This window comes from Hetaerina americana, unplaced genomic scaffold (genome assembly GCF_022747635.1).
Source record: "Hetaerina americana unplaced genomic scaffold, ioHetAmer1.1.p SCAF_3, whole genome shotgun sequence".
Lineage (NCBI taxonomy): Eukaryota > Metazoa > Arthropoda > Insecta > Odonata > Calopterygidae > Hetaerina > Hetaerina americana.
This window is the reverse complement of record NW_027286874.1, coordinates 75,782,943-75,810,424: the sequence shown is the minus strand read 5'-3', so window position 1 is coordinate 75,810,424 and position 27,482 is coordinate 75,782,943. Positions and strand designations below refer to the sequence as shown.

The 27,482-nt window shown below is 39.4% G+C and overlaps 1 protein-coding gene across 4 annotated transcripts in view; it reads left to right on the top strand.

Moving 5' to 3' along the window:
- The window catches only part of LOC139690865 (uncharacterized), a 125,155-nt gene that overhangs the window by 38,406 nt on the left and 59,267 nt on the right, over positions 1 to 27,482 (top strand). For 2 of the 4 annotated variants that reach the window (XM_071588478.1, XM_071588477.1), the window contains exon 1: positions 16,837 to 17,238. The exons of the other annotated variants lie outside the window; for them this stretch is intronic. In XM_071588478.1, coding sequence (XP_071444579.1) covers positions 17,142 to 17,238 — 97 coding nt within the window. In that variant the 5' untranslated portion in view covers positions 16,837 to 17,141. Of the gene's footprint in view, positions 1 to 16,836; positions 17,239 to 27,482 lie in introns of those variants that run through there. 4 annotated transcript variants of the gene reach the window in all.

The window sequence follows — 27,482 nt, the reverse complement described above, 5'->3', positions numbered from 1 at the left end:
TCGTCCCTCTATATAACTACGATTGACAGGCAAATGCAAATAATTTGCTAAGGTTTCTAGAAAAGAGAGCAATACCGTTGAGACTGGTGCATAGGTGGACATTTAAATACAATTTTTCAATTAAAATATCAAGAGTTGACCGATATACGAGAGAGGTTGAGTTAAAAAAAAAGTAATATTTTCGAGTTGGGTTAAACTTCCTCAAGTTTTCATTCCGAAATTCCCTGCTATTACCGCCATTAAATAATAACACCACAATTTTGACTTTTCTTACTCCAAAAACCACTGCCGCTACTGCTTCCTGCTTGATTCAGTACTAAAACAAAAAGCAAACAATTTTAGCAGCAACATTTGGACAGTAATCGCGATACTGGCGGTGACTTTCGGAATCTCTCTGTCGATGAGAAAGGTCGTTACTGTCGATACATCTTGATAATCAAACTAAATAAATAGCGATTGATTACCACTTCATCACCACCGTAACAACTTTTGAATTATTTTTATGTTCGTCATTATTACCCGAGGATGCAAGTAACTAAATTTCACTTGTTACTACGGTATTAGCTTAGCATCACTTAAAAATAATGGAAAAAACAAGTGTAAACTTATTAACATCTACGCAATACCCCGCAAGTTGGCGGAAGGGCATGTAGCGAGGGGGGGGGTTAATTTCTAATCCCTATTCCTCGCGCCAATCCGATAATTCGTCTAAATTGCTAGAGAGTAGCACGTAATTTACAGGGATCCTTGTTTCCCTGTAGTTGTACCCGAGATATGTAAAATCAAACTGATACTTTATGTAGCGATTCGGGGGAGGACCTATATACGAGTATCTATGGTAATTGTGTACCAGGTATTCGCTAAAACATTAATCTAGATAAATATATACTCATAAATTTTAAAAATTAAGATTATTAGGAACGTAAATGTCATCAATTTTTCTAATATGAGATGAAATGTTGAAATTTGCTTCTGGTTAATTTTTCCACGTTAAATCAATGCGCGGTTAATGCATTTCTAGTCTTGAGACACATCTGACATTGATATTTGGTACGAAAATATAACCCAGGCCCTCCATATTTAAAGCCAGTGGGTGTAATCGACCCTAAATTTTGTCGAGGTCGTTTCCACACGACTATTTCAACTGTTAAGCTTTCAAATATACTCGTGCATTCCTACTTAGTCTCTACTAAGTCCGCCTCCGTTTTCAAGGCGAGGGTTGACTCACTCTTTGGGATCCTCGGTCGGTTGGCTTGTGTAAAGTCAATGTATTCTCTTCGTTCCTGATAAGGTTTTGAATTTATCAGTCAGGCTGCCAGGGCTCCGAGTCCAAAGGGCATCCCTCATTCTCGACCTCCCGTCCCTCGCCTTCCTTCGTCCCGCCATTCAACCGTCATTTCCGTTGACCAAGGCTCGTCCACCGAAAATGCCATGTCATCCATTACACTGACTCGCTTGGCGAGCGCAAAAATTTTGTCTATTCGGCTCCTCCTTCGATTTATGTTATTCTTTCATTCCTGCTCCAGCCAGTTTGCTATGCCGTCATATTGCAATGCTATCATATTTTTCCCCGGTCATCCTAATTTCAGCATTGTTTTACTGTAGGTTTGCTTACCTCTTTGGAAACATTCGGTTTATACGCTCGATGAGTTCCGATGCGGTCTTGAGGTTTCATTTCTGAGTGGGTCTGGGGTTTTCCGAGCTCTCCATAATCACGGGGCGAACTGCATGCGATACGTCCGCATTTCCGCGAATACTCTCCATAAAATGTTTCCGAATTTCGTGATTAAGTAATGGATTCTCGTGAAAGTTTCGCCGCGTGAGAGTGACGTGGAGGGTGAGGTGAAACGAGATGGGTCTTGCACGGAGAGGTGCGGGTCATTTGTTTTTTGGATCTAGAAGGGTCCTTCGACGTCCCACTTTTACCTTGTTTCTTCGTTTTGCAAGGGACCACTGTCCTTTGACCTTTGAGAATTAGAGTTCGCTCCCCGAATTGCTGGATCTCGAAAATTCTAGCTGTGAATTACAATCAAATACATTAAATTGCATCGAAAGAAATTATTGGCTTTGTAATTCCTCACACTTTATTTAAAAATACATTTTTTTTAAAAATTAAGTGCGTGGAATTACATAGTCAATAGTTTCATTTCAATATGTTATGCAAATTCAATAAATTTATGCCAGAGACAACAAATTTTATTAAATTGCAGCCTTGAGGATGAGGAATGCCATTATAACTAACGTCTCTCGATGGATACATTCTTTAATTACATTCAGTAACGTACCTGGAGCAACGAACTTGAATATATGTGTGGAATTTCTGTACTCTACAGGAAACAAAACATCATGTTTATTCGGAAGTTCTATGATTTACTGAATCAAACCCACGACACTCAATGAATGATAGCCGTCAAAAGTATTGAGTTTCTAAATTAACCAATAGGAAGTTAAGTAAACAAAAATGTTTACCAAAATGCTGTCAAAGAAACGATACGTCAGTTAACAATTGAGATGCCAAAATAAACAAGAAAACAACAAATGTTTACCAAAACACTGTCAAAGAAACAAATGGCGTCCGCTTTCTGAACGAGACCCAAATGGGGCAATGTGACGCAAGCAGTGCGCCGGAGAATAAAAAATAAAAGCCTGCGGTGAAAGAAAGTCCACGAGTACCCCACGAATGTCTTCGGTGAAATGTTGAGAGAAAGGCGATGGAATTCCCCTCGGCCCCGTTCCCTCAACAACTCAAGATTATCGAGTCAATGTTCGTCATTTTATTTATTTTTGAAAAATGTTTGTCCTTATCCCTGGGTTTGGGCGGTCGGTATGCTTTAATCGTGCTCGCGTGAATCGCTGTGCACGGGGCGTCGTGGCGCCAGGCGCCGCCCTCCTCCCCGGATGATTCATGCACTCATCGGACACGTCGCCGAATTTTTCATAAGCAGGGAGTCTGAAATAGCGTTTTACCGGTGGAAACTCCTTTTTGAGAACCATAAACGAAAAGCTCAGGAAAACATAACACAGCCAGCAGAATAACTATATGAATGGATTAAGAAAACTTTAGCACATCCCTTACATTATACTTTAAGGTTATCTTCTGAAAAGGCTTCGTCGTACTTCAAAAATTGCTGAGACTTGTTTCGTTTTCACTCGTCTCCTTGGTTACTTCGTCAATAAGTGTGATGCGTCCCGTGTTTCACGAAAGCGTCGACAGCTACCGCTGTTTTTATCCGTTATTTCGGCGTCAAAACAATTAGTTTGATACATTGCACCATTCTAGTGACATCGTCATTCTTTTTGTGCACGGTAATTTCAGTTTACCTCAATGAATAAATCATTGGAGTGTCTCACTGTTTCCGCCGTACTCGGCTCTCATGATTTAGATGGCTGCAAAGCTGAACCTTTCGGCTTATATAAATTATTAATTTCGCTCTATATTAATTTACTCCAGTTGCCAATTGCAGCAAACGGTCTCTAATATTTATCCCTTATTTTTAAGTAATGCATGGCGAAATATATTTTATATAATATAGAAATTCCGGCTACAATAGAGGATCAATGTAAACTCCAGTTACTTTGATTTCTGTAGCGTTCCACGAAGATAAATTATTGCTGTTGTCCATTAAGAAAATATTTGCAACGGTTTTACATGTTCTATCGGCCGAAAAAGAGACCTCCTGAATCCATAACGTTTTGCCACTCTTGTGGAATGTTTCGATGTGTATTCACAGAACCCCCTCTATTGATCGTCACACGAAACAGTGGTTACCTTTAAATGTAGTCTCGTTCGTTTTAATTTGTTACGATGCGTGCAGAGCTGAGCAGGATGGGTGGAGGACACCCAAAGTTCTGTTCTTCCTAAGTTAGGCACTTTCAGAAGTTTTAATTTTCGGTCTTTAATTCGTTTGAATGACTCAATCCACGTGCGCCGATCAGCCCACCATTTATTCGGGCGATGTCCTGTAGTTGTTGTTAATGTACCATGAGCAAAACATTGTTTTAAGCGACGGTAACACCCATTTGCTGTGACGCTGTTTTTATCGATTGTCATCCTAAAACAAAATGGTGTGACACGACCACGTCAGTGGTTCATCAAAATATTTTAGGTTTTATTCTTTCTGCGGAATATTTTCAATGCATCTTCACCGGGGAGGAACGTCAAAGTCAGCAAGACTGCTCATTTTACTCTTGAATTCAGTTTAAACTATGAAAAATAATAATTCTTTTCTCTCCTTATTGATTTTTTCAAATCAAACTCATTATTTTTCGGGTATATACAATTTTCTATATTGCTTCCTGAAAAAATATTGCCCAGTTTCTCGGTAAGCTGATGGTATATTGCGAATATCAATTAATGTTTAATACCAAATAACAAAAAAGCTGGGCAGAGAATGTCGCAGTTGTTTCATTTGTAATGATTGAACGGTGACTGAAATATCACCGATTTCTGCCTACCATGAAAATACCCATGTTCTCCATGCTCTGGCCTAACTCGTATTTATTAATCCTTCAATTCCTTTAATGCTTGCTGTTTCACGTTGGTTTTAGATGCGGAATAGGCCAGTCTCCAGGATCTTATTTATTTTTATTATCAAGCATAATTCCGTCAATATCACTTAAAAGGTTTCTGACCATGTTTTCATTTGAATTTATATCTCAAAGCGAATGATACACGTGACGACTAAAAGTCAAGGTAGAGGAACGCACATAGGTACGCTTTCATTCAAGAGGGCGACGCTACGGTCGTTCCACTAAATGGGAAGAAGGAATTCAATTGTTCTAACGAGCGCCGCGACCGCGCGAACCGGGTTGATAATGGTTTTTGACTTTCGCCGCGTCGCATTTGTCGGCGTGCATGAAAAGCCGGCCTATTGCATGATAAATGGCCATTAATTTCTCCGCGCGGCGGCTACTTCTTTTTCAACAGACCGCACGCATGGGTATCCAGATCGTTCCTATACGGAGAAACTTCTCGATAATTCAATATATTTTATTTGAATACGAGTAAATGATAGCATTGCGGTTATTTCAGCGAAGAGTTTCCACATAGTTCTTTGGGTCTCATCAAAATGGACGGTTCCTCCGTCTTTTTCTCGGGCATAATAATGTGCGTGTATCAATATTACACCTACATGGTACCTTGCAAGCCACCGCTTAGTTGTGTGGTAGGGGATGATTAAACACTTGGCATGCGGTATCAAAAAGTAGGTTTTTCTTGATTGACAGAATATATTACATGTGTAATATTTTATATATGTGTGTATATATATATATATATATATATATATATATAATATATTTGTTGAAATTTGTAATGTTTATGTATATATGTGTATTATATGTATGTATATATATATATATATATATGTTTTTATTTGTAATATTTATGTTTATATTTTTTTTATATACACATACATATATATTTGTTTATATATGTAATATTTATGTATATATATTGTATATCATGATTACTACAAGTACATGCACTGCGGTATCTAAGTGAGCTATACGAGAGGAACTATAGTAGGTAACAAGTAGGACAATAACTAAAGCTAGATGAGATAAAGACAACAACATACTAGGCCACTTAGAATGAAATAAGAAAAATATTTTCCTCCCTAGGTCGGTCGGATACAGTTATTCTGATCCCTTATTGTTCGTGGGAAAAATGACATCTTAAACATGTCAATTCAGCACTTAATCTCACCAATTCTATTGACATGTTCTCTCCTAACGTATATGCACCTACCTACCATCCTATCGATGCCAATGTGTTCTGTGATCATGGGCACACTTTACTGACTGTCTGAATTCAGTACTTCACGGACACGTCCGGAAAAAACTGTTACACATACTTTTTTATACAAACCTTGTTTTACGTTGGGGCTAATAGTACGTTTTCAACATAATCGCTCAAGAGACCTTCCATATTAATATCCTTGATCGAATCCCTGGGTGCAAATGCGATTACAACGTGTGAGAGATTTGAAGCATAAGTGGAATTCGACCAAATTATGTGTTGATGAAATAGACGGATATTGTTTTTGCTAAATTCCTATCCAACAAGCGCTCCTTGCTCAGGACAGTTTTATAGTGATGCATCGGAGGAATGCATGGCTTCTGTGCGAAAATTCATCATTCCGCTTGCCCTCACAAGCACAGCCTTAAGAACCTTGACGAGAGCATACGTTTCATTTCCATTTATGAAGAAAGATCGTTCCCAATGTAAATCTGAGTCTTGATGGCGTACTGAAGCACCGTAGAGTAATAAATAGACGCTTAAAAGTCTCTTTTTTTAAGATATTTTATTTTATGGAGGCTATGGAATTTCTCCTGCGCGTAAAACACGTAGGTGAAGTGTGTGTATTTGAGTTGGTTTGGGTGTAAATACATTGTTTAAATGTGACATAAATATAAAGGAGCATGATAAAATGGACGTACGACCTGTTTCGGAACCCATATAATTCCGCCAACGTCCTTCTTCCCTTTACGCTCACACTTTGGGGCTGCTTGATGGTAGTCTGCCTTCTGACATACGATTGAAATGTTCGCACCATCTTCTTTCGCATTATTTGATCTTGCAGTTTAAGGATTCGGTTTTTTTAAAGTCTTTCATGATATCTTCTGCAATTCCCTCTTCTATCCAAGGCGGAGCATGCTTGATCACATCTCAGTAATGCAATTTCTCCAGGTTGTAATTTTTTTTCCTCCATCATACCGAGGGACCATGGTTGCGCTTCCGTGTACTAGTGATCTTGTAAAAGTTCTCGTTTTTTATCAAATCTCAATGCGGGTGTCTCCTCTAGTTTCGTTTCTAATTGTTCTATAGATTTACCCATAAACGTTCCTGAACCTTGACAGTTTAATACTCCAGCCAGTATGTTTCATATTCGTATTCAACATACTTATTACCATCATCCCAGGCAATTTAAATTTTTAACTTATTCTTGGATAATGCTGTCAACTCTTTTTTTGTTCATGTAGGGTGTTTTACTTTAAATTCCACGGTTTCGTGTTTAGTGGCAGACATTTTCAAATCAATGTTTTTGTGTATTATTTGAAATGCAAACATCGCGTTTTGTAACTGGCCTTACGCTTTCTATATATGTACTTTATCATTTGTATTTTACTATGATAAGATGCATATTTCTCTGGAGTGATATTCCTGGACCAGGTTCTGCTTTCCGCCAACGAGGTATATCTTTTGCTTTTTTACAGCGGCGGATCTAAAGGGGGGATCATATTTCCCATCTCCCCTCTAATTAGGGAATGTTTTTGCCCTTAATAAAATTAAAACCGAGCATTGCTTAATCGTAGATGGAAAAGACTGCTTTTGAATGCCATGTGTTTCCTAGGCGTAAAATTATCTGCTGAAGTGTACCTTGCTGTCTCTAAATATGTGAGAGTAGTGTCAAAATGAACATGATTCTCAGCGTAATTTGCAAAAATCAAGGTAATTTTCGTTCATCGATGAAAGGGGCTCCCTCTTTGGTGTGTTTTTGATACGATACTACCTAAGCATGTGTTCAAAATGAAATTTTTTCAATAAATAAGCCATGTAGGGCATATAAAGAAAAGCTAAAAGGATGAATAAGGGAATAAATATATTATATGTATATATGAAGGGGGATCGAGCAGATCACAAGTGCAAAATTCTTTCCTTGACCGGGATTCGAACCACAGATCTTTCGACTTGCCTGGCCGATGCCCTCTTTTATAATGTTCCCATTCCTTTTCTTTATATCTATATCCATGTGAAAGGATATTTTTTTTCGCCATATGGGGGGTGTTTCGTGTTTGAATGCATATATATAAGGAAATAGATATAAGGAAAATGGATACATATATATAAAAATGAATGGAAAATGGATGGATATATATAAAGTACGAGCACAGGAGTGGTGGGGAAGGGGGAATCAGGCAAATCACTGGCGTAAAAATATTTCCTTGGCCAGGATATATTCCGTGACTGGCCGTATGGTGGGATTTCGTGTTTGAATATATATATATATATATATATATATATATATATATATATATATATATATATATATATATATATATATATATATATATATATAATGGGCTGACACAATGTAACACAAATAGAATAGAATAGCAACATTTAAAAGGACACTCACACGGTAAATTGTTCGAGCTTTCGGCCCTCTCAGAGGCCTTCTTCAAGAGAGACTCAAGAAGTCTCAAGGTGTCTCTCTTGAAGAAGGCCTCTGAGAGGGCCGAAAGCTCGAACAATTAACCGTGTGAGTGTCCTTTTAAATTTTGCTATTCTATTCTATTTGTGTTATATTGTGTCAGCCCATTATTGTGCCGCTCGTGTGAGTTTTTCCGTACAATCGTTATAAATAAATAAATAAATATATACATATATATATATATATATATATATATATATATATATATATATATATATATATATATATATATATATATATATACACATATATGTGTATATATATATATATACTACGGACCTGATGATGAAGTAATACAGCGAAACCCGGTCGTAAAAGGAATCGTAAAAGTCGTGTATATATGTATATATATATATATATATATATATATATATATATATATATATATATATATATATATATACTACGGACCTGGTGATGAAGTAATACAGCGAAACCCGGTCGTAAAAAAAAACTTTTATCAAATGGAAAAGTGCTACGATGTTATTCATTATATTATATCATGCTTAGCATGGAAAGGTTGTGATTTGACGCCGGAGAAAATGGCGCCTTTCAGGTGCTCCTCAGCAGAGCAAAAGGAAATTTTTTTAATGAGCGTAGGGTACGGAACACTTCGCCCCCAACCACATGGGGGCCGCTCCCTACAAGGGGTGCACATGTCCTCTAGGGATGCATGAAACCAAACGAAGGGGTGCGAGAGTGATTCGAAAAATGAATATTTGAAAGAAAAATGGAAGAATTCAAAAGATCTTTAATGGCATCCTTTAAAACCCCTTTCGCTCTTGTGTTTTCGTGTTTGCACATGCATGCTATAGAGTGAGTCTTCACCACCCGGGACAAATGGGAAGAGGGTGCGTGTTGTTGACTTGTAGACGGGAAGACGAAATGAAAAGTATTGGGGTGGTATCTCTGCTTTGCGGCGCAGGAGACCTTCTCATTTAGACCAATTATTCGTTAAACTGAAAGTTAACTTTTAACCTCTGATTAAGTTTAAAACTAATTTTTATAACTGCTAGTTTAGTTCAAAAGTTAAATTCAGTTTAAATTGAGTTGGAGCTTTTTAAAGTTTTCTTATTATTGGCTGGAGGAATTTACTTAGGTTCAAGTTTAAAGGAGATCGGGGTGGTACGGTGGCTAACGTACTGGCTTCCCACCCATAAGGTCCGGGTTCAAATCCCGGCGGTGTTGAATATTTTTTAGAGGTATCCCGATCCCTACTTGAGGTGCTTTTTGGAGAGCGCTTTGAGTGAGTACGACGTCCGTCGGATGGGACGTTAAACGGTGGAACCCTTGGTGCCCTTCGACGAGGGTAGGCTAATGCCGTTCCCGGGTTTCTCATCAACGTTCCTTTTCTATCCATCCCGAATGGCCCAAATGACCTTAGCTGTAGGTCACCTCCCCTAAAAACTAATACTTAAAGTTCAAAACCGACTGTTAACCAGTTTAATAGTTGACAGTCGGTGTTGCTACGATTACCATGTTTACATTCACTATCGAGGAATCTTATTTGTTTATCGGATTTATTGGTAAACTCCAAGCTAAGTTAATTTTCACGTTTACTAACGATTGGATTCAACGAGACATTTTAGCAACGGGCCGTAACCGTAGTGGACAGATGAAGCTGTGATCCAATCATTATTTCCTAGTTTATTCACTGACGGTATCACATGCGTGTTCATCTGACCCTTAACATTTTACCTTGTTCCTATTTTTTTCGGTCAGCCCTTTGGTTCGCAGATTACTAATTAAAAGAACGTTTTGGTCGCTTTCGTTTCAGCTGTTTGTTTGTTTTGCAAGTCACGCATTTCTATGTCATGTAATTATCTACGAATTATGTAAGTTTGATGCAATTGTAGACTAAAATTAACGCGGTTATATTTAAAACGAATCCGATTAATGAGTCACGACGCCCGTAGTGTGGTATCTTAGCCTCCTGCCCATAATAGTTTGCTAAGCTGCAGGTTAGCTGTTCGAATGATATTCATCTGAAAAATTCCTTCCCGTACCATCGGTCCACTTCATGCACTCATACACAATGCCCATCAAGCCGCCACAAGGGCATGTTGACGCGAGTGTCAGGACACCAGCCGTTACAAATATTGTGCAAGAGTTTTGTATAGGAAATATAAGTGATAATATGTTATTTGTGTCAATCACGGTTGTGAACAAGGAAAACAAATCCTTGTAACCAACTGCTCCTTGGGTTAGCTCTCATAGTTTTTAAGAAACTCACGGCCTCAGTCTTGACGTTCGTTACGAAGTGAAATTTCTTCTTCTAGGAATTAGGTAATCGGTATTAGCTCAATAAATCCCACTCAAAGATCTTAATTGTCACATTCTTAGTTTCACAATGCACACCTGTTGCCGTCTTCAGGTTATAAGCTCAGATTTTAATGTGAACATAAAGTTGCAGATAGACAATTGGGAAACGCTTCGCGTTCAATGAAGTTCATATATGTTTGACTCTTCGCGGTCTTTAGTGCTGGTTTTTCTTGAGTTGAGCGGTTTTTTCTGGATTTTATTTTTGTACTCGAATCAGGACTTTCGAATTATGCATCTCAAGCAACCTGGGCATAAACAATGTGAGATCTGACCAACTAGTTCTAGTAATTTCCTCACAGTGTTCAACATCCCACATTCAATCAAAATGCTCTGCATTCATCTTTCCTGATTCCTTTGGAAAATTGGACACAGGGTATTCCGATTGGCAATAGGATGTTGAAGATTGTTAGATAATTGTGTGTATATATATATGTATTAATATGTATATATATATGTATTAATATGTATATATATATGTATTAATATGTATATATATGTATGTATATATATATATATATATATATATATATATATATATATATATATAACATATATATACAGGGTTCGTCCGGAAAATAAGTGTACTGAGCTCAGGAAAAAAAATGTATTACACTTTTACATATCTTAAGCTAATATTCCTCAAAATAGGACCCTTGTGAGTCGATACACTTGTTCCAGCGGCGTTCCCATTCCTGGAACGCTCCCGCGAAGGCATCATCGGGAACCTCTCGAAGACTCGTCGTCGACCTCTTCTCTGCCCTCCACGAACATCTTGTGCCACCAAAAGATCATGTTTCTGGACATGGCTGACTCCCCGTAAGCCTGGTTAATCATACCGACAGTTTCGGTGGACGATTTCCCAAGCTTTACCGCAAATTTGATGGAATAACGCTGCTCCAAAAACTTCGGCATCGCGTTCCGTGACGTGGGTCGAAGCGTGGAGGTTCGCGTTAACAGAGCTCCTCACTACACCACAGCTCAGAGCCGACTGCCTTTTTCATCGTCGCTTGCCAACATACCCCCCTCCAATCGCAGCCCGTCAGAGCGGTGCTGGGCGCGCCTGGAGCGGCGCGCCCAGCCCAGGAGTCAGTACACTTATTTTCCGGACGAACCCTGTATCATGTATCAGGGGTATGCCCTGTTGAAGTTGGCTGGGACCACCGAAATATTGAAGTGAGTGGGTTTCATTTTGTTTAATCTTTTAGTTTTTTCTTTGCCTATAATGTAATGCGTCTGCATCAAGCAGCATTTCGATAGTCAAATTTCCCCCTCTTACTTTTCAATTCTCCATTACCCCTTTTTTAATGGTGGAGGTGTGTTGTATAAATGGTTGTGGTTCATTTTTATTCCCTTTTTCGTGTAGCAAGTAACTAATTTATTAGGTGAATTGTTTTGAATTGAGTCTTCCTCCAGCATAAATACTAATGTGCACGTTATTTGATAGATTAGATATTACACTAGATTAGATATTACACTAGGTTAGATATTACACTAGATTAGGTATTACACTAGATTAGATATTACACCAGATTAGATATTACACTAGATTAGATATTACACCAGATTAGATTTTACACTAGATTAGATATTACACCAGATTAGATATTTCACCATATTTGATATTACACCAGATTAGATTTTACACTAGATTAGATATTACACCAGATTAAATATTACACCTGATTAGATTTTACACTTGATTAGATATTACACTAAATTAGAGATTATGGCTCGTTATTAGGTAGAATGAATTTCGGAAAGCGTTGAGCGAATTCAAAAGGAAAGGGTTTGCGGAAATTTTGAAAGAGAATCCGGAAGCATTTTGGTCATACGTCAGTTAAGTTCAGGGAAATAAAATTACCATTAATTCACTCAAAAATGATAATGGCGAAAGAGTAACCAGGAGTTTGGAAAAGGCTAACTTATTAAATTCCTTCCTTCAAAGCGTCTTCACCAATATCTCACCGAATACCTCCGATAGCTTATGAAATCAACCGATGTCCTAAATTGCAATCCCATGTGATGGAAGAGAACGTGTGCGGGAAAGTACAAAGCCTAATAAATCCCCCGGGCCCGATCAAATACCCGCTCGTATATTTAAGGATATAGCTTCGGAAATTGTGCCGTATCTTGAAATAATATTTAAGAAGTCGCTGGTGGATCTCAAGGTTCCCAGAGAATGGAAAACGGCTAACGTAACATCAATATTTAACAACGAAAACATGGAGGAACCGAGCAATAACAGGCCTATTTCCCTCACCTCCATTTCGTGCAATGTTATGGAACATATAGTTGCTAGTTCGATCGTGAGACACCTCGATAATCAGGAATAATTAATGAATAATCAGCTTGGTTTTTCCGAAAAGGTAGATCCAACGAGACACAAAACTCGCGGTTTTTGTTCATGATATTCGTACTTCGGGAGTGAGCAATGTTCCAGTGGACGCGATTTTTCTAGATTTTAGGAAAGCCTTCGACAAACTACTTCATGCGATAGTAAACTACTCACAAAGCTAGAAGCATATCGCATCGATAAAAATATCCGGGGTTGGGTTAAAGACTTTTTGAATAGTCGGGTACAAAGAGTTGATTACTTGTGATAGTTACTTACTATTTATAGTTAGTTATAGTTACTTACTTGTGATAAATGGAGTTAGCTCAAATACAGTAGAAGTTACTTCAGGTTTTCCCCAAGGAAGTGTCATCGGACCTCTTTTATTCCTACTTTACGTTAACGACATTGACTACGTAGTCACTAGTAAGATACGTTTATCTTTTGCTGGTTAGGCCTCATTCAGAATATGCTGCAAGTATATGGGATCTTCACGAAGTTGGATTAATTGCCGAATTGGATCGCAGGCAGCGCAAAGGAGCTGGATTTTTAAAGCGTTGTGATGATAAACTTAGTAGCGTATTCAAAATAACAGAGCAGCTAGGCTGGGAATCACTCACGGAGCGAAGATTAAATTAGAGATTTGAAGCTTTTATATATATTGGAAGGTCTCTTTAGAAGTGATGTTGAAAAGGTATTATTGCGCCCCTCGCACTATGCTAGGAGAGATCATGTCGTGCCCAGTGCTTTGCATTTGTTTTCCTTTTCGTCCATTTTACCATTTCAATCCTTCCACACCCACACGTCTCCAGTCTTCGTCTATCATCTTGTACCAAGTTTCCGAGCCGTATAAAAACACGCTCCATACCAAGGTTTCGTCGTCAAGTATACTAAAGAGATCTCGTTTTGATGGTCTCTTTGCGAATCATATTGTGTCGCAAGGAATTACTCGTGAGTAGAAATCGATTGGTCCTGAACGTTTATTACCCCTGGGTAGTATCTGACTTGCAAGTTGATGTATTCTATTATGCTGCTTGATACTCTTAGTGTCATATATCTTTAGGAAATACAGTATGAGCACATTGAAATCACAAACTCATGGTCAGTGGAGTTTTGTTCGAGGTGCCCTCTACCGTCAACAAGTTGCTGTTGCAATGGAGTTGCTGAAGACTGTTGGCCGAGTACAATTTATCACGCTCTGATTTGGTCGCATAATAAGTGAAATCTAATCCAAATGGACGATTCAGAGGTTCCTGGATTAATTTATTATGTTCGTTGTTGACTTTACCATAAATATGTTTCTGAAACATAAAGGGATTCCACGGTACATTTTAATCAGTTTTTTTCTAGCCGCAAGCACTTCCCCTTAATTATGATTGATAGCAACACCCCACGGGCTTAGGTTAGGTATTTTCATGGACCCTAGCGCGATACACTGCTAAAATCCTAATCCCCAACCAATGTGACGCAAGAGACCGTAAACCCCGTATTGCGTACCATAATTCATTCTGTAGCCTTGCATTCATTCAACCTTGCTTAATTCCATCCGAGTGCCTATCCTCTTTCTCCCTCTACCTCATCTTCCTAGCATTCTCCCCTCTATTACCGTCTTCAGTCCTCCATTGCCTCTCAGTATTTCCTGCATCTATTTGTCCTGCGACCCTTTTTTCATTCTCTCCCAATAGCCGTCTCGCTTCTCCTGGCTTATATTGAGTGGCAATCGTTTGTTTTCCTTTCCGTCAATTTTATATTTCCATCCTTCGCCGTACTCACAGCTCAAAGGCCTCCAATATACGCTTATCCTCAACGACCGAATTACCGTGTAAGATAAAATCGTTTAAACACCATAATAAATTTTTCGCCAGTGTTTTCTCTCTCTCTCCCCCCTATATATATATATATATATATATATATATATATATATATATATATATATATATATATATGTATATACTAGTATAGTATATTCACTTAAGGTGCCTGTTATCAACTCCCACCTCGTTGTAAACGCTACCTTACGCAATTTTTCTTTTTAATGTCACCGCCACTATGCCGATCTTACTGAGGAAAGTAAAAGGAACCTCGCGTTTCGACAAAGGAGCTCTAGCAAGTCTGGTGGGATCATCGCATGAGAAGAGGGAGGAAGGGAATGTCATTATTTCATCGATATATATGATTTTGCGTCAGAGAAGAACTGGTTTTTAGGGGATGGCGAGTGTCCCCCACGCCCCGGCTCAGTGCACACGCTTGACGAAAGCAAGCTTAATAGTATGCATATGTTTTCACGCGTCCAATTTTGTTTTGCGTCTCGGTGGTGGCGTGCGTCTCCCTGTTTTCATGGCTGGCTGTGACAGCATCAGGTGCAGTGTTGGTCCAGTTGGGCGTGAAGGGAGCCATGTCCTTCCCCCTAGACGTCTTCCATGGTATTATGATATTACTCTTCTCCGGTCCCAACATATAATTTCAATTCTCCAAGCATCCAGAAAGCGTATAAACTTGATTTGGACAAAAATTATTATTTTTCGATTCTCACTGACTCGAAGGTAATTACTTTTTCCGCTCCCTCGCTCAGCATTGTGGTCAAGTCCTCTCCCCACTGTCGGCCCTCGCCACTTGATTCGTCCTTTACCTGAAACAAACAAAACCCTAGGTTTCCAGTACGTTACTACGTGTTTTGATGAGAGATTATTAAAATGGTGGGATTAGAGCGTCCATTCTCCCTCGTCGTCGAAGCCATTGCAAGGGTCCAGAAGATTTGGGCAACTCCTGCAGATTTGTGACCTTTATTCCGCGAACGATGCTGTTCGTTGACCCCGCATTAGGAGGAAACTAAAGAATAGAATGCCAATATTTATGACTAAGTAATTGAAAGTTGCTCCTAGTTAGAGAATTTATTTCCGACCAGGTCTCTTTGCAATATATCTTCTTCAGGACATACAAAGCATACGTGCACTGAAGATGTTTTAGTACGACCAAATGATTGAATTTTTCCATTAGTTAGATCATTTATTTCCGATCAGGTCCCTATGTCTTCCAACTTCTTCAGGGTCTACAAAAACGAAGCTGAAGATGATTTAGTCCATCAAAGCCTGATCCGGAATAAATTCTGTGATTCGATTTGTGGTCATGTTCCATTTCCCCCCCCAATACCCCTGAAACTACGCAAGAATCGGACGAATGAAAACTATTATTACTATGTACTATATTGTTGGTGGTGCTAAACAACCTTAGCAATTGACGAACCCCTTGAAACCCTACGCTACCATTACTACTAGGGTGCATGAGGACTACTCCAGATGTGCGGTCGATCATCGGCGTCCTCGCGATTCGCTCTCCGGGATCGCCAGCGGGATCTCCGGCGTCGAAGACATCAATTCCCCCCTTAAGTCTTCCCGTCGGGACTATGGTCTTCCGTGGTGTGTCAAGCACGTGTCCCTTGCGGGCGGGTCCCAATCCGTAGCGGCAACGTCGGATGGGGGAGCGCGGCTCCCAGTCGGGATTTTCGGGATTGACTGGGAGAGGGGACCATCTGCTTGCTCTTCCTTCGTCTTCCCGCCACCACCACTCCTGGGCGCGCTCTCCTCAGCTACTCCCCGTCCCCTCCCCCACTCAATCCGCGCCCTCGCCAGTCACACTGACTCAACGCACACGCCGCCACTTCCATCTCCCACCCCCCCATAACTCCACCCGTCCTCCCCACTGCCAACTCTAACACAATCCCCCCCCCTTTCCCCGCACTTCCCCGAAACCTCCACCACATCCCGTCCGTCGCCCGCCGCTTCCAACATCCATCCCCTTGCTTCTATTTACATCTCTGCCTCCTCTCTTCCCTCCTCCTCATCCTCGTTCCCCCTTCCCCCCCCCGCATCCTCTTTCCTCGGTTCCTCCCTCCTCCCCCATATCCCCCCGCCAGCCGAAGGGGTTCGTCGGGAGACCAACTCCCTCCTCCCGCAGTTTGGACCCTTCGTTCCGAGGGACGTCACGTGTCCTGCAATAGTCATCGCGGTCTACGCGACGCACGGATAGGAAGTGACTTTTTTTTATTTCCCGTCGCTAGCGGTGAACTCAGTTTCGTTCTGCGAGCCAGCCCATTAGGGGACTCGCGGGTATATTGGTGGATAATCAGCGTTCGCGCGGGATAACCCGCGCAAAAAAACTCTCGTTACTTTCTGGTGAACGTCTTCGGTAGAGTGAGTTGGGCGACCGTCACCGTGTCCAGCGAGGTCTTATTCCGGCGGGGCGCAGAGGCGGCATCGGTGCGCCCCGCCGCCATGTTGGTCTTCGCCCTTTGTCTCCTTATGAAGATCCTAGAGGTGTCAACGGCTTCGTCGGCTGAGGTCGATGCGGCGGATAATGGGAACGAAGAAGGTGAGGAGGGTGGATTTTGTCCGAAGGCGTCGGCTTAGGGGACATAAAAGAGGGATGATTCGGTTGTGGACGATGGCAGGGGGAGGGCAGAGTCAAGAGGGGGAAGATGGCCGGAAGCGCTATTGAATCATGGGATTGAAACGCCCCACCCTCGCCGCCCTCGAAAGAAAGACAACCCAAACTCAATGCAAACGTGTAATTTTTGGGAGGAAATGGTGGGCCGATTTGAGTTTAATGACTGCTTTGTTTTCGGTTTCATCGGCATGTTGGGAAAGGTGTGCCGATTGTTGAGGAGCGTCGCCTGTTGATTCTTCTGAGGGGAACCCGCGCGCCACACGACTAGTGGCGGACGCGCCGGGAGACGCGCTTATTGGGACTCTTTCGCTGGCAGCCATTATTGCCGCCATTAATTTCTTAGGTTTAATTGGAACAATATTGTCGTCCTTCGAATGAATTGGTTGCATGTTAAATCATATCGGAAGTGGTTATTTGTGCCAATACAAACAAATCGCCACTGGCTGCCTCGATTTCTTTGAACCCAAGATCATTGTTTGTGGACTAGTTTATTTTACCATGGATGCGAAGTGCAAGATGGCACCCCAAATAACATGGCTGCTGTTTGTGCTGAAGTATCAGTTTATTTTACTGAAGTTTATTTACCTTTTTCCGCACTTATCCATATTGGCCATGTATTGAGGAGTTGATGATGGAATCACAATAGCAGTCAGATTGAGGCGCATTGTCTGTTATGCATAGCATTACATTTATCGTTACAAATTTTAAAAGAAAAAAATATATTTTTTCAGGGATCGCTGTGATTCAAAATGGTTTTCCGTTGGGATTTGGCAATAAAACAGCAAAAGATAAAATGTTAGGGTTTCCTGATGAAAACTTAGCATCGATATGGTCCTTAATTGTCTTCTAGTTTACAAATGGGAAAAAAAATCAGCCAATATTTTTATTAAGAAATTTTAAGAGTTAAGTAGTAGTAAGAGTAGAATTAAGAATTTCTTGGTGTTTGAGGTAGACATTTTTCCTCCTTTCTATAGCACGCCAATCATCCGAAAACTTACCGTATACCGTTTGCTTAAGAGTACATTTCACGCTAAATTCTTCCTCCTGGAAAGAAAATGTGTTAAGCGCTCGATCTAAATGAAACTTTGGTAAGAAATAAGTTGTAAAGAAGTAAATTATCGTACAAAAGTTGGTTTTTAGTAATTTTTCTCCATGTTAAGTTTTGAGACTTTTTTAATTTCTCAAAATCAAAACTCTACCTCATTTCCATTGGCAATTTATGAATTACACGATGTTAAATAAAATACTTTTAACTTTTTAACTTAAACTACTTCATGATGAAAATAATTACATCTAGCCCTCAGGTGATGAGCTTAATTGTACAATCTTAGAATTCAAACACAAACCCATGGTAATTGATCGAATTGGTTGTATTTCATTATCAAATCTCTGAACATTTGCCTAAATTATTGATATAATTGTATTGAATAGGAAAGTATATGTCGTATAAAGCATAATATAAACATATGGATAGACATTTTAGCAAAAAAATATGTGACCCAGTGTATCAGAAATTATAACGAAAGCAATAACCTTATTGAAAAAAATCTAAATTGTTCGCCTTTTCATTTTAAATTTGGAATGAGTATTTCGTAACCATCATTTTCACCGTGAGAAATGAGACACGTCATTTTTACGGTCATGGTCAGGACAGATTTGTGTCAGTTATCAACTCACGCTGACCTCTTCCTGGATTGGGGATGTTTCTTGGGACAGTCCATGCGTCGCAGACTCACCAGAACAACTACCGTTCTGAAAGTTTATTTATTTATTTATGTGAAGTAACGATGAAATTTTCCTCCTTTCCTATCCAACTTCAAAGAGTAAATAAATAGATTACAATAGCCTTTAGGATGGCGTTGTACGAAATTCTTTTATGCTTTCCTTCGCGCCATACAATGGCCACCATTGAGCGCCATTTTCTTGACAACCGATACTTTTTTTTCGCACAGTCGATTTCATTTCTATGAATTTGACCTCAAAATACTCTTTCAAGAACCAAGGCATAGGTACGTTGCTCCTTAGAACAGTGGAAGGATTTTCAGGAATTTATTTTCCATTTCGTTTCGTCCATATGGTGCAGGTCATCATTGTCGCTGTTTACAGTAAGAGACCAAGCGGAAGTTTGGTTTTCAACTGGGAACCTATGCAAAAATCTTACCCTTCCGTCTACTCTCGTGAAATATAGTATTTCTCATTGGACAGGAGAGTTATCTACATGTTATATTGTGTGTTTTATTTCTCTGTTTTCTGGCATTTTATCGTTACCTACTTCCAGCTTTAATCTTGATTAAATTTTCTACGCGTTCTATGCTATTATTTGTTGGTCATCATGAACAGGCGACTGATTACAACTGTCGTAATTGTCCAGCGTGGTCTTTGCTTAAAGAAATTGTTTTTACTTAAGAATCACAATGTCGATCTCATCAAAGCGCGTTGTTTGAACAAATCTCCTTCGCATCTCCGCAATCTTCCCGTTCTCACCTTTGCTCAACTTAATTTTAGGCTTCTACTACTAACTATTACGTACTCTTCAATTGTTTACTTTATGTTTCTGCCATTTTATACTGTCTGATACTTGAATTCTTCTTCCTCTCAATATAAGATTCTTGAATTAGATAAAAGTTCAAAACTACACGAGAATCCGCCCTCCTACAAAGCACCGTGCATTATTATTGTCCGTTGCAACTCGTGACCAAATGGTCCAAGCTACGCCGACGCGATTCATCCTGCATTCGCCTTCTGGCAACGATTGTGGTGCACGAACATCATGCATCAAAACCTGGCAATCCCTTCCCTCATCTGTCCCAAAACCACTGCGGCGTTGCGAAAACTTCTGATTTAACGGAATAACTTCCAGTTATGACTTTTGTTAAATAGAAAGTCGTCGTATTTCTTTGAAACCAACGAACACGCAACGTCATGTTGTCACACATTCATTTCAAACGCTTTTCTTTAAGTGAGACTTAGTGTATAATAGGATTGGTTTTCCTTGCTTGGACAATGACGTCAGCCACCGTCTGGTGGTTCAATTCACCGCATAGCTCGCCCCCATTGGCGAAGGCAACGCGGGGCACCACTGCTTAATTCCGTCAATTGATACCAGCTATTAGCAGCCGGGTCAACTGTGTAATCAATTTAACGCGACGTGAATTCATTGTGACGGCGTCCACATTTCTCTTGTCTTCCACCAGTTCACAAAGGAGTTCAATTTCACGAACTGGTGAATTAATGGGCATTATTTCATTTTTGCGACCATATTTATTTATTCAAATGAAGGATGTCGTGGAATAATGTAAATATGCCTGCTCCTATCATCTGAGAATAAAATACAGTTTTTATGCAATGTCGATTAAGTCGCACTGTGTACATTACTTGGGAGAAATTAAAATTTAAAGAAGAAACGATGACATAATTGATCGAAGATCGTAAACATTCATTCTTACTCTGCGTCTCTCACGCCAATTATTAATTGGGTAATATTTAAGAAGGTTAGTTTTGAAAAAGGACAGAAATAATTTATCGATTTGATGGCAATGCCTATTCTTAACCCAGTTTCCAGGATTAGGTTTCTTGAGAGCTTGTTCTCTGCACGGACGAAAATTTGGAAAAACCCCAGTAGTCTAATTTTCTTTTGAATTTCTAATCGCGTCATAGGTATCGGGGACGACTCAAGAGCTCCTAAAAAGGGATATTAAAGATCCTGTTTTCACTTTTTTAGAAAAAGCTTAAGTCTTGCGTGGTAAAAAATTGATTCGTTATCACGAGCTTGCATTCCTAACTTGCCCCCCCCCACTCCCACACAGACACACACACACACACACATATATGAATATATATATATATATATATATATATATATATATATATATATATATATATATATACCCACATACAAACACGAAATCCCGCCAAACGGCGAATAAATACTCATTTATATAGAAACAGATATAAGGAAAAGGGGGTTTCTATATACGAGTACTCGTAAATGAGTATATATACACATATATGTGTATGTATATGTATATATTAATAAAATATAAACACAGTAATCAACCCGAAGGTCGGTTTGGTAGGTGTTGTTAGAGTTAACCCAGTACTAAGCCCGACGGCGTGTGACATTCACACTTTAACAGGGTAATGAGGGGAGCCATTGCCTTTCCCTGTGTCGGTTATGGTTTCCCAGGAAGATCTGGTACCCGAAAAATCAAAAAGCTTGGTTGAAGCTAAGAGTGCTCAGTGAGGTGTGCCCGGGAATCGAATCCGAGTCCTCTGGTCCGTAGTCCAACGCTCTACCACGTCTCCTAGCTAATTATTAAGGGGCATTAAAATGAATCCTTTATTTTTTTTAATATTTTTTCTTCAATCAACTAGAGTATGTGTTATTTCAGTAAGTCCAAGTTAAGAGGTTAAGTCAGGATCGGAGAAATTGTTGATCTACCCCCAAGACACCCCTGTTTCAAATCATTTCAGTTATTGTATAAGTTGTAAATGCAATATACATTTATTAAGCGGAGAGTTTTGTAGATGATTTACCCGTATGATTTTTATAAAAATGTGCTGATTTTAAAATTTAGTTATTGATTACAATAAATACCTTAATTTACGCTCTCTTCGTAGGATAATACATATCCTGTATAATATATTCATGACCGAAATTGCCTCATTAAATATAGTTTATAGTGTAATAACCTAATTGGTCGGATTTCAGACATCTTCCGAGTTAAAAATCATAGTTCAGTGTATGTATAACGCTTATGCATAAATTGTAATCGTTTAACAGGGCGCAGTTGAGGCTTTCATTAAGGTTTGAAGGTTTATTTTAGTTTAAATTGCTCAATTTCCATTATTATACAAAAAGTCAGCGTGTAAGTAGAGATTTTTGTATTTCTTCATGTTCTACTCATTGACTCGTTTGCTTGTCGATCTAATCCAAATGAAAAATTGTAAAAGAAGATTATCTTTCGATCAAATCTGTCAACTTTTATCGTATGGGAGAAATCAGTGCAAACGAGACATTTTCCTGCAATGACTCATGCAATAGGGTCGCACACTTTCGCACTAAACTTACCTACCATCGATGTCAATTGAGATAAGAGGACTTTGATGACTCAGCTGACCCGGTACCGGTATCCCATGTGGTCTGTAGTTATTTTTAAGCCAGAGCCTTCTATACAATTCTCTGTTATTTATACACTCATAATCTGACAAAAGCGATCTTGACGTATTCTATTGATTATTACTAGTCGCGTGGAGAGAGGAAACGACGGAAAAAGAGCAAGGAAAACTGGAAGCATTCCTATATTATTACTCCTTTCAATGAACGAAGGAAATCTAAAAATATACTAATGGATCCGAAATAAAATTATCAAGCCATGAAATGGCCGTCAAATTAAGGGATCACTGCATTAAAGAGAGAGTGAGAAGCTTGATTATGCCGTTTCTCAACCATAAGAATCATTTTCTATTAGGAAGAGTTTCAATGCTTTAATATATCCGTGAAGAATAAAACGCAAAGGGGAAGGTATCAAGTCATACCTTTTCCTTTTCTGGTATATATGTGTACCTATATGTGTATTATATGCATAAAATATATACCAGATTATACATAGTATTATATATATATATAAAATATATATGTATAAATCTGTATGTATATATTTTTATTTATATAAATATGCATATATACATGTATATAAAATCATATATATATATATATATATATATATATATATATATATATTTTTTTTTTTTTTTTTTAAGGTAATCTACCGGTTAAGGTAGGTTTTTGATTGGACTCAACTACCAAACAAACATTTTATTACTCCTAAAAAAAAACACAAAATCCATCGTCCTACTCTATATCAGGTCCCTCTTCATCTCTGAGTACTTTCTTCCTCCCTTCATCCCATCCAACATCCCTATCCTGTTCCTTCCCTTTATTCTTTTGCCCAACATTCTACCCTCTATCACAGTCTTCAACATCCCACTGCCGGTCAACACCCCCTTCATCCACTTTTCCTGCCTCCATAGGATTGCTCCCAGCAAACCCCTCTCTTCGCCCACCATACCAAGTACTTCCTCGTTTGTTTTCTTCTCTGTCCATGTCACCTTCTCCATTCTTCTCCACACCCACATTTCAAAAGCCTTCAATCTACGTCTATCCTCCTGCTTCAATGACCACGTTTCCGCACCGTACATAGCTACGCTCCATATCAAAGTTTTTACGAGTCTTTTCTTAACATCCTTACTCAAAGTCCCTGTCATCAACTCCCTCCTCCTTGTGAGAGCCTCTTTGCCTAGCGCAATTCTTCTCCTTACGTCCCTACTACTTTGACCGTGTTGGTCCAAAACACTACCGAGATACGTAAACTGTTCTACCTGCTCTATTTTTTGCCCACCTATTTTAATGTCAAGCTTGGCCTTTTTCTTTCTAGAAAATTGCATAACCTTTGTTTTATTAATATATATATATATATATATATATATATATATATATATATAGTTAATTTGAGTGTAAGTCTCATGGATGTGAATAATAATGTACACCAAGATATCACTAGCGAGCAAATCAACAGAAACACGCACAAAAGAAGCTCACACGCATTACGAATTTTCGGTGGCGATATCACCTTTCTCAAGGTAGAGTAGTAAGTATTCTTCTCTTTGTACTTGTTTCTGTTGATTTGCTCGCTATTGATATCCTTGTGTATATTATATATATATATATATATATATATATATATATATATATATATATATATATATATATATATATATATATATATATATATATATATATATATATATATGTATGCATATATATACTACCTTGATCAAAAAGTTCCCGGAATAACCACCGTGTGGCGCTCCCATCGTTCCGATTTGAGTTCTGTTTTTTTTTTGTTAAATTGGTACATCTGTTGTTGATATTCCCTTTAAATCTTAGTGTCATAACTTGACATTTGCAAAAGTTACGTAGCCAAGAGTACATCTATCTCTGTGTGTGTTGGCGATTTTTTACAATTTCAGAAATGGATTTAAATTTGCAACAACGAACTTGTATTAAATTTTGCGTAAAAAACGGATTTAGTGGCGCACGGACGTTGGAAATGTTGGAAAAGTGTTTCGGCAACGATTCTCTAAAAAAAACGGTCGTTTACCAGTGGCACGAGCGGTTCAGAAGTGGTCGTGAGTCAATCGAAGATGATGAACGCAGTGGCAGACCATCGACATCGAAAGTCGGTGAAAAAATTGATAAAGTAAAAGAAATGTTGGTCCATAACCGCAAATTAACCATCAGAGAAATAGCGGAGGACTTGAACATTGCCTATGGATCCGCCCAAGACATTGTGGTTAATGATTTGGGTTTCCGTCGTGTAGCAGCAACGTTGGTGCCAAAAGACCTCAATTTCATGCAAAAAAGAGACCGTGTTGACGTCGCAAAAGACATGATTTGCGAGGCTGAATCCGATCCCACATTCATCAAAAGGATCATTACTGGAGACGAGACGTGGGTTTATGAGTACGACACGCAATCCAGACATCAGGCAAGTGAATGGCGTTCACCAAATGAGCCGAGACCAAAAAAACCACGTCGTTTTCAGTCAAAAAAGAAGGCAATGCTGACGGTTTTCATGGATTACAACGGTGTAGTGCATCATGGCCAGAAGGCCAGACAGTAAACAAAGAGTATTATTTGGGCGTTATGAGACGTTTGCGTGAAGCAATTCGCCGAAAGAGACCAGAAATGTGGGCAGAAAACTCGTGGATTTTGCACCATGATAACGCACCGTCGCACAGTGCTATCATTATTCGTAATTTTTTGACGAAAAATGCAACAAATACCATCCAACAGCCACCGAATTCACCTGATTTGGCTCCCTGTGACTTCTTTCTGTTCAATCGAGTTAAAAAACCATTACGGGGAACGCGTTTTAGCAGCCGAGAGGAAGTAATGGAAAAATCGCAGGAAGCACTGATGGACATACCGAAAACCGACCGTAACTTTTGCAAATGTCAAGTTATGACACTAAGATTTAAAGGGAATATCAACAACAGATGTACCAATTTAACAAAAAAAAACAGAACTCAAATCGGAACGATGGGAGCGCCACACGGTGGTTATTCCGGGAACTTTTTGATCAAGGTAGTATGTGTATATATATATACGAGGGTCATCCGGAAAGTAGTACCCGTTCGTGCCGCATGAAGTGCTGACGACGCGAGTAGCCGCTGGACGAGGTCAGATAGCTTCAGTGGCTTGTCTGCCTTCTCTGAGCCAAGTTGCGTGACGCTAGCATTGCCTGTGTTGTTTCTGTGATTGTTTACAATGTTTAAAAAAATTGAGAACGCCGCCAGTTGTGAAGTGAGGGCAGTGATTAAATTCCTCAATGCAAGAAACGTTCGCCCATGTGATATTCATCGCCAATTAAAGGAGGTGTATGGAGACAATGTAATGGACGAGTCGTCTGTTCGGCGGTGGTGTCGCAACTTCAACATGGGGAGGGGGAACACACACGACGATGAGCGTTCGGGGAGACCGTCTGTCATTACAGACCAACTGGTGAGCTCAGTTGACGAATTCGTGAGGAACGATCGGCGCGTCACAATTGATGACATCTGTGAGCATTTTCCCAATGTTTCTCGAACAATTGTTCATGAAATTGTTAAACACCATCTGCATTATGCAAAAATTTGTGCAAGATGGGTCCCTCGCGTATCTCAATGAGCTGGCGGCGAAGGACTATGCAGCAGGAATACAGAAACTTGTCACACGTTATGACAAATGCCTTAATTTGCTTGGAGATTATGTTGAGAAGTAGTTTAAAGCAAGAAATAATGAGCTCTACGGCCTCTCAATAAAGAAGAAAGGGGAAGAAAACTCCAATGGCCGTAAGGATTAGTTGCCAATCTCTCGTCAGACCAATTGTTGTGTTGGTGTGACGGGAGTTTAGTAGTTTAAAGTATCCTCTTTCAAATAAAATTTTTTATGTTTGTTAATATTTACTTTTCTTTTTTTATTTCACGAACGGGTACTACTTTCCGGATGACCCTCGTATATGTATATATATGTATATATATGTATATATATATATATATATATATATATATATATATATATATATATATATATATATATATATATATATATATATATATATACAAACACGAAATCCCGCCAAACGGCGAACAAATACTCATTTATATAGAAACGCAATAAGGAAAAGGGATAGGAACACACATAAAAGACGAACACAGGAGAGGTGGGGAAGGTGGAATCCAGCAGATCACGAATGCAAAAATATTTCCTACACTGGGATTTGAACACCGGATCTTTCCACTTGCCGGGCGGAGGCTCTTTTATGTGTGTTCCTATCCCTTTTCCTTATATGTGTTTCTGTATAAATATATATATATATATATGTGTGTGTATATATATAAATATAATATATATATATATATATATATATATATATTATATTTATATATATATACACACACATACGTACTTAATTATGAACCTTAGAATTAGGGCGTTGAAATCTTCATACAATAATCACGGAAGCCTAACGTTTAAAGGAATCCCTCTTTACACGATAAGATTTTGTATCCGTGCTACGAGTATGGTATAGATAAACACTCCTTCGCCCCCTTTGTTTCTGTACTCTTTTTCTGTCGTCCCCATAGCCTTTTTATTTTTGCCCCGACTACGCGCTCCGTAGGTAGTGAGTCTTCTCGGAAGTGTTTGTACACAATCCGGGAATTTCTTCCTTTTAAAATCTCCCCCACTGGCAAGACCAGAAATAGGTTGCCAGTTAAAGCCGAAGCCTCGCGAGGTGTGTGGCGGAGAGAGAGAGAGAGAGGGGGGGGGGGGTGAAGGGTTCGAGTGGAACACCCCCCGGGAGTTACGCATTCCACGGCGCCGCGGGTCCTCACTCAACCGGAGGACCAGAATCCCGTCGAAGACGCCACAGATCGGATGGTGACTTAACGGAGCATTCCTTTCCCCTGAGTTCAAGCAGCCGCTCGTCCGTTTCAAAGACGGGAAACACCGAGTAAGGAAAGGGAGAGGGGGTTGGGGGTTAGGAAAAAAAGAGAAAATGAAAGCATTTCACATATCACTCCCGAGCAGACGAGGGCTTAAAGGTACTTCACCGGGTTGTGGA